This window comes from Sphaerulina musiva (genome assembly GCF_000320565.1).
Source record: "Sphaerulina musiva SO2202 unplaced genomic scaffold SEPMUscaffold_7, whole genome shotgun sequence".
Taxonomy (NCBI): Eukaryota; Fungi; Ascomycota; class Dothideomycetes; order Mycosphaerellales; family Mycosphaerellaceae; genus Sphaerulina; species Sphaerulina musiva.
In genome coordinates this window covers 170,191-177,822 of record NW_016017389.1, presented here as the reverse complement: position 1 = coordinate 177,822, position 7,632 = coordinate 170,191, and the positions used below count along the sequence as shown (strand labels likewise).

Here is a 7,632-nt window from a genome sequence, read left to right as displayed (position 1 = left end):
ATGGCTAAAGTCGATCTTGTCAAGAAAATGTTATCAAGCGGCGCCGATTTTCAACGTAGGTGGGGATGTTCTCCACTATGCCGCCGAACGGGAGGACACAGCTTGTGTCGCAATACGTACCTCCTAGCGGTGGTGCTTGCCAAAGCTCCACGGATAAGACTGCTGCTGAAACACAGTGGACAGCCCCATGGCCTCAGACATGATGGCATTTGCGCAGGAGGGGTCGATTGATGGGACTTGGAGCCATCGCGCTATACAAGGCTGGATATTGTATCCGAGCTTCTTCAACCTGGTGCTAATGCTGACATTGAAAGTACAGTACGCTGGGCAGGACGGCCGAGATATTCGCCGAAGAGCCAGGCAATAGAGCTGCTTTTGCACTATTGAGTGAAGTCCGATCGGCAAGATTTGTTGGTGACCGCATCATAAGGTAAGAACAAGACGATTTGAAATTGAGAGAGAGGGTTGGAAAGTGCTAGAGCAACTCCAAAGACGAAGCACCTGCGACTTGGCTTGCTACGGACAGTGGTTCGCGCGAAGTATGAATGGACGTTATTTGCGCTGACGCAGAGGGATACGTACCTTACTGTGTCGTTGACACATTGTACGTTACAGATACATGTACCTGTGGTCCGTGGAAAGGGGAGTTTGTGCCAAGAAATGCTGACCAGCTTACATAAGTCAGGCACACATGTGCCCAGCGACAGCTCAGGTACCTTACCTGTAGGATGTATCCGGAGGTAGTACCTAGTAGATTACGTGACAGGCTGACAGCTTTTGCAATGCAACATTCACAGCCACCGACCACATTGCAACCAACACGCAGGCTACGATCGCTCCCCCAATGTCGGCTGTGCAGAACGCTATATATGTGGATTCTCTGAATTCTACTCCTCAGCGGCCTCGGCCGTTTCCAGAGCATTACAAGGGATGCCTCCATTGGTACGAGCAACGTCGATTCTGCCTATTGAGTAGGTAATACACTGATCGTAGGGCTTCCGAGTATTCGGAAAGGTACGTTGTTACCATCATTGATTCGCTACTAGTACTGTGTTACTGATTTACTTTTGGCAGAGCGCGGTTGCTGACAGGATTATTCGTGATAGGTAATGTTTGACAAGTTCGCTGATCCAGGCCTGACTAGGTATTCGTATCGTGAAGGCTTTTGCCGGAGGCATACACCAGGTCAACCGCTGTGCCTTGAGGCATCGGCTTGCTTATGTGCTGGATCAACAGGGGATTCCTACAGTACCCGGGCTTTCATAGGTTGTGGCGAGCTCCAGCGCTACTAAGCAGTGGCCCACTTTTGTTGAAGAGCACTCCAATGCATCAAGAGTCTGTACGATACCGATCATTACCTGACCGATGTACCAAGCAGCTTGCAATACCCCGCTGAGGAATACTCAAAGAAGCTCGCGTAGTGTACGATTATCAAGGGCAAAAGTAAATATAGGGCATTGGCAAGCAGTTGAAAAAGGCTATATAGGCAGCCTAGCATATACGAGAATCAAACTTGCAGACCTAGAGTATATCCGCAGGATGCTGGCATGGAGAGACCGGCGATCATTATGAACCAGGTTATTACTATAGAAATAGGGCATATATAAGTTGCCTAGTACCGATGCCCTTCTAGCTTGACTACGGCTCTGAAGCGAACAAGACATCGAGCACTAATCTTCTTTTTTATTTGTCTAGCTATAGCTATGTAGGAGGAGTTGTACTACTATAGAGCCTATAACAGAATCGAACTGTTGTATACCGCTCTCTCCTTTCGTCCGCTCTATATAGTATAAGGTGTCTAGTAATCCTACCCGCGTATAGAGGGCCGGCCCTAACCTACCTAATTCTTGAATATAATTAGAGTCTAACTAACTTACTCTACTATATTAGGGTCGAAGTCTATAGCTGAGCTATTAGGAGACGCTAGTCCGGTTTCGTAATTATATAGCTCTAGTGCGATATATATTAGCCCTCTTAATAATCTTATTTTTAGAGCCTCCTCTCCCTATAACCTCCTAAACATTACCTTACTTCCGCGTTTCCCTTCGTATTTAGGGGAGATACAGGCTACTCTATCGATAGCGATATATCGGATTACCTAGTTTCGGTAATATATAACCGCTATATTAGGTCTCTAGAGTTACAGTTCCGTACCGAAGGAGTAGGTAAGGTACGACTTCTATAGGTACTAGACCGTAGTTTAGTAGAGGACCGTCTATCGATATCGGTCGGCGTTGTTCGCTTTCCTATAGGTAGAGAACGGGCTAACTGCTATTAGGATTATAAGTTTAGCCTTTGTTCGTAGTCGTAGTATTTCTACTTCTAGATCTATCGCCGCTCTTCTCTAAATTCTTAGTATTTTATCCTATACTGCCTATACTACTTCGTAGTAGATCTAGATATATAGGATCGATAGGTCGTAGTTATCTTATAGACATCTCTTCCGGTTAGGCTCTAGCTATTCTAGTCGCTCGCCCGTCTTTACTTTTATATAGATTATTCGCTAGAGAAGGTCGCCTGCCTTTAGTATTTCTAGCTTCGTTTAGTATACTTCCTATATAAGTACGTCGGGTACGAGTCGTCCTATAATAGTCTAGTAGGCGTACTTTATTCTATCGATTCGGTACGCGAAGTCTATATCCTTTAGCCTATTTTAGAGGAGTATCTCGTATACTGCTCGAAAGCTGATTTATATAGCCTATAGGCCTTTGTTCTTAGTACTTCCCTTACCTATCTCCTAGAAGCGGATATTCGTCTTATAGGTATAGGTGTTTTCCTATCCTATAGCGGGCGTCGTCCGGAGTGCTTCCTTCTAGGGCTCTAGGAGCGAGTCGAGAAGGAGGGCGATCCTACTTCTAATATTGTCTCTCTATATCTTTCTGTAAATATATATAGGGATCTTAGGTTCTATTGTTTTAGGGTCTACTAGGTTACCTAATACGTATGCCCCGGCTTCCTATAGGAGGGTCTACCTGTCTAAGTTCTATCGCCTTACGCCTAATCCTCCCCTACCCCTAATTAGCGGATAGTACTACGGGTTCGTATTTAGGGCGTCGGCTCTTATCCTCGGTTCGAGTATCTAGACTACTTTCGAGTCTCGCGATTTATATATATTATATATTCGGCGCTATTCTGTCTACTAGTAACCGACGTATATTAGTACATAGTATATCTGTAAGGAGAACGCTTAGATCTAGGGGCTGTCTACCGTATTATAGAGGATCTAGCTATTTAAGCAGAATAGGATTATATCGCGGCTAAGTGCCGCCTAGAGGAGGCTTAGTTACGCTACCGCCCTTACGATTGTTGCCGCTATTCCGGCGTTTACGATACTCTTAATATCTATATACCCGATACCTCCTTAATTACGCGGTATATATACGTAGAAGTCTTTCTCGAGAGTCTTGCCTTTAGCGTCCTAGACTAGTCTGTAGTACGCTCTTTTAAGTTTAAATCTTACTTCGTACGGGATTAGGATAAAGCGTAGGGCGTATCTCGGTAGGGATATTATAAGCGAGTTCGCTATAAGGACCCTCCCTTTAATTAATAGGTAGAACCTAGCCTATTCTTTCCCGACCTTCGTAAATTTCTTAATTATCTTCTCCTAGTATCGCTATAGCTACTATATATTACGGATGCCTAGCGGGATTCTAAGGTGCTCGTATAGGTTATTATCCGATACTATCTTTATACCCGGGAGTTGAACGGTTAAGGGTTCGCTAATCTTTATAAGGTATAACTTTATCGTATTGACCTTTGCCCCTAATGCTTTGCTATAAGTATCTAGGATTTCTATCGCGGCGTCGGCCTTAGCCTAGTTGCGTAGTATAATCGCGGTGTCGTCGGCAAACATTAGTACTTTAATATAGCGCCCTCCTATTCTAATTCCCTTAATTCGGCTGTCTTTAATAATTAATTAGACAAGGCCTTTAATTACCGCGACAAAGAGGAGGCAGCTAATCGGGTTACCTTATCGTATACCGGACTTAATTTCGAACGCATTACTTAGGTAGCTATTAATAAATACCTTAATTCTTGCCTCCTTATATAAGGTCTTTAGCTATTCGATGAATTCTTCCGGTATACTAAGTATCGCTAGTATCTCCTATATAAAGTCGTAGTCGACTCTGTCGTATACCTTTTCTTAGTCTAGGAAGAGTATATAGCAGCCTCCCTAGCGGGTCGGTACTAGAGGCTCTCCTTAGACGTTGTACCTTATTAAATATATTGATATTATAGCTTGGACAGCGCGTACGTTGTCGTCAATAAGTCGGTTAGGTAGGAAGGTATATTAGTAGTCTCCGATAACTTCGTCGAGGCTTTGTACTAGGCGTTATATTAGAATCTCTGTATAGATCTTATAGTCTATATTTATTAACGATAGCGGACGGTAGTTCTTTAGGTCTGTTCTTTTACCTTTGTTTTTAAAGAGTACCGTTAGAATACCGTTCGTCTAATCTCTTAGTAGGTTGCCTGTTACTTAGATGCTTTAGAAGAGATATAGTAAGTGCTGGATTACTAGTATATCTTCCGGCTTAAAGTTCGTAACCTCCGGTTTTATAAGGTTTTCCGGTAGTTTGGTTATTGCCTTATACAGCTCGCTAACTAGCCTATCTTCTCCGGGGGACTTCCTAATAGCCGTCCGTCGAATTAATAAGAGTATTTCCTACCTTATAATCGCCTTAGTTAAGGTTATTGCAGTCCGGTTACTTAGTCTTACCGTTACTATCTTAAGGACAGTCTCTTATACTTAACGCTCCGTCGGTTTAATATCGTAAAGTTCTAAGTAGAACCGAACGGCTACCTAGAGTAGGTCTTACGAGTCTGTCTTCTCTTCTCCGTTATAGTCTACTAGCGCCTCGATTACTTAGTTAGAGTATTGTTTGTTACGTAGGTAGAACTACCGGTTAGGTTTCTTATTAAGTAGTATATGTTTCGCTAGGGCGTTGTAGGTATACTACAGTTATTGCGCTTCCGCTAGGTTATCTTCCTATACCGTAATCGCTTTAATCTTGTTCTCTAAGCCTAAGCTTATATCCGGTAGGTTCCGTACTACTGCCTCTGTTCTCTTATTAATTAGGCGCTGCCTTTTCTGTCTGATGTTGCCTTAGAGCTTTCGTCTATTACGGGTTTGTATTATAGCTAGGGCCCTTAACGCTTCCTTTAGCTTTATCTTAAACAGTAGCTATTGCCCGTCTTTAATTAGGAATTTACCTAGTAGGTTACTATAGTCCTCGGTATACCTCTTCTAGTAGAGTATTAAAGGGTTTATTCGCTAGCGGCCTAGGCCTCTAGCTACCTGTTCCTCCTTATCTAGTAGGGTCGAGACCGGCCTATAGTTAGGTAGGTAGCCTTTAGGCTTAATGTCCTATCGTCTTGTTCGATATATCTAATCGTTACGGATATAGATTCTATCGAGTCTCGAGATTCCCTTTAAGTATATATAGTACGTATAGTCTCGGGTTTCTAGGTATTGCGTTCGCTATCTATCCGTATAGGACAGGTCTAGGTTATTACTAGCTAGCGAGGTTAAGAGCTTACTATAGCCTTCTATTGCCTATATCGGGTCCGTTCGGTCGGAGGCTCTATTAATTCGTTCGATCGTAATATTCTAATCCCCGGCGATAATATCGTACAGTTAGAGTAGTTGTCGTTCTTAGAGCGACGCTAATACGAGATCGTACTATCGGCGTCGTTCTTCTCTCTAGGCTAGTATATAGGTTGTCGCTACTTAGAGGGGTACCTCTTTGCTTACGACTTTGTATACTAGGAGTCTACTATAGGCGTCTTTATAGACCTTAGGATTAGTATCCTATTTGGTCGTTCGGTCGTTAATTAATATACTAACCCCTCTACGGTTAGGTCCCTTATAGTTTAGGTACCTTATTTGACGCAGCGGTTTAGCGTTGTGTTCCGCTTAGTTATTAGTTAGGTTAGTGTCTTATAGGAGTGCGATGTCCTATCCTCTACTTATTATTATATTATAGATATCTCTAAATCGGGCAGGATTAGAAATTGAATTTATATTGACTAATACTATATAAATACTACTGTTTATATTTATTAGAAAAGGTAGGAGGGTTCGTTTAGTAGTAGTCTCTCCGGTAGGAGGTCTTGCTCTAATACTTTGTACGGGATTAGGCCTATATCTAGGTATAATACTACGAGGTATCCTCGCTTTATATATAGATTATATTCCCCCTTATCCTTTACTGCCCTAAAGACGGCCTTAAAAGACCCTACGTACGAAATACTAGGTTTTGGCGCGAGTAGGACCGAAAAGGTTCGGTACTTAATTAGTTTCTCGAATATATATATTACGTTCCGTCTTATAGCCGTACCTTGCTCCGAGAGCGTAGTACCTAGCTAGAACTTTACGGAGTTGTCGCGAATATACGTAATCTTAGCGATTTGTACGGTTACTATTGCGAAAGGATAGCTACTAATTTGGTTATATATAAATACTTGCGGGCCTAACGGTCGGTAGATCTTAATCGAGATCGGTTTTAACTACCCTCGTTTAGTTTAGACTATTAGAGGTTTAGCGAGCGAGTTTCGGGCTACTATAACTACTATCTTTTCTAATCGGCATTCTATTACCTATTTACCGGATCCGCGTTTGCCGGTAAGTCGGAAGCTAACAATATCTACTTTTTGTTAGATAAACTTAGCGGTAAAGAGGAGGTTAGTAACGTCTCTATCGGTAATAACGTCTCTGTTCTTATCTATTCTGTCTTCCTGTAATAGTTCTGTAAGCGTAAGGGTATACGTAACAGAGGTCCAAGGTATAAAAGGTATAAACAATATACGGCTTGCTAACTGAGGCATAATAACTCTGCCCTTCCTTCCTAGAGGAGGGCCCTCGCTATATATACAAGCTATTCTATTGTCTACTCCTCGCTACCGGCACCGCCTCCTCTTAGGCAGCAGCCGATAACCGGTTCCCTTAGGAACCCTCTTGATTTAGAACGTCTCCGATCGGTAGGGCATCCCTTCTATACCGGATCGCCGGGGGTCCGCGAGGGCTTCCCGTCCTGCGCGGTACGCCCCGCCTACCTCGCCGGGGGTTCGCTAGGGCTTCTCTGCCCTAGCGTATTACAGACGCCCCCTCTTAGGGCTAATGTCCCTAGTAGCGATAGGTTATTAGTCCCCTACGTATTCGCCCTACGAACGGGGGTAGACGTCTGCTCTTATCTAGGTGCCGCGTAGAGCTAGCGCATACCTACGGAATGTCTATGCCTTAGCATTAGTAAACATTGTATACAAATTCCCTCTTATGTTCGCGCTGTCGTAAAGCGTCGCTAAGAATATTTGCTTATAGTCGCGTCGCGAATTCCGTAGGTAGTAGTCGGGAGTGCGCGGTAGTGTCGCTATAGAGATAGAATATTTTAATAGGTTCGTCGCGCGTTCTACGATCCTCTTATTCCTTTCCTATTAACAACCTTCTACGTACTAACATCCTTATCCGCCTGCAGCTCTATTACTACTACCGTATCTAGATAGCTACACTTCTACTTCTCGTTCTTCGTTTACTCTTTGCAGCCCCGCCTCGTCCCTTAGTTTCCCTCCCCGGCTCCGCCGCTTTATTAGGCCCCTCCGACTATTATAGCGTTTACCCGGGGGTACGTAACG

The 7,632-nt window shown here is 43.6% G+C and overlaps 2 protein-coding genes across 2 annotated transcripts; both read left to right on the top strand.

Annotated features, from left to right (window-relative positions):
• Positions 1–367, top strand: SEPMUDRAFT_118339 (uncharacterized protein; the record flags this gene model as incomplete). The annotated part of the gene is made up of 2 exons (XM_016901423.1): positions 1–55; positions 177–367. The coding sequence occupies 2 exons, from the start codon at positions 1–3 to the stop codon at positions 365–367; spliced, it is 246 nt and encodes an 81-aa protein (XP_016759150.1).
• SEPMUDRAFT_134259 (uncharacterized protein) lies at positions 177–1,389 on the top strand. The gene is made up of 3 exons (XM_016902629.1): positions 177–604; positions 679–971; positions 1,107–1,389. The coding sequence occupies exon 3, from the start codon at positions 1,110–1,112 to the stop codon at positions 1,290–1,292; it is 183 nt and encodes a 60-aa protein (XP_016759149.1). The 5' UTR covers positions 177–604; positions 679–971; positions 1,107–1,109; the 3' UTR covers positions 1,293–1,389.
• The last annotated feature ends 6,243 nt before the right edge of the window (positions 1,390–7,632 follow it).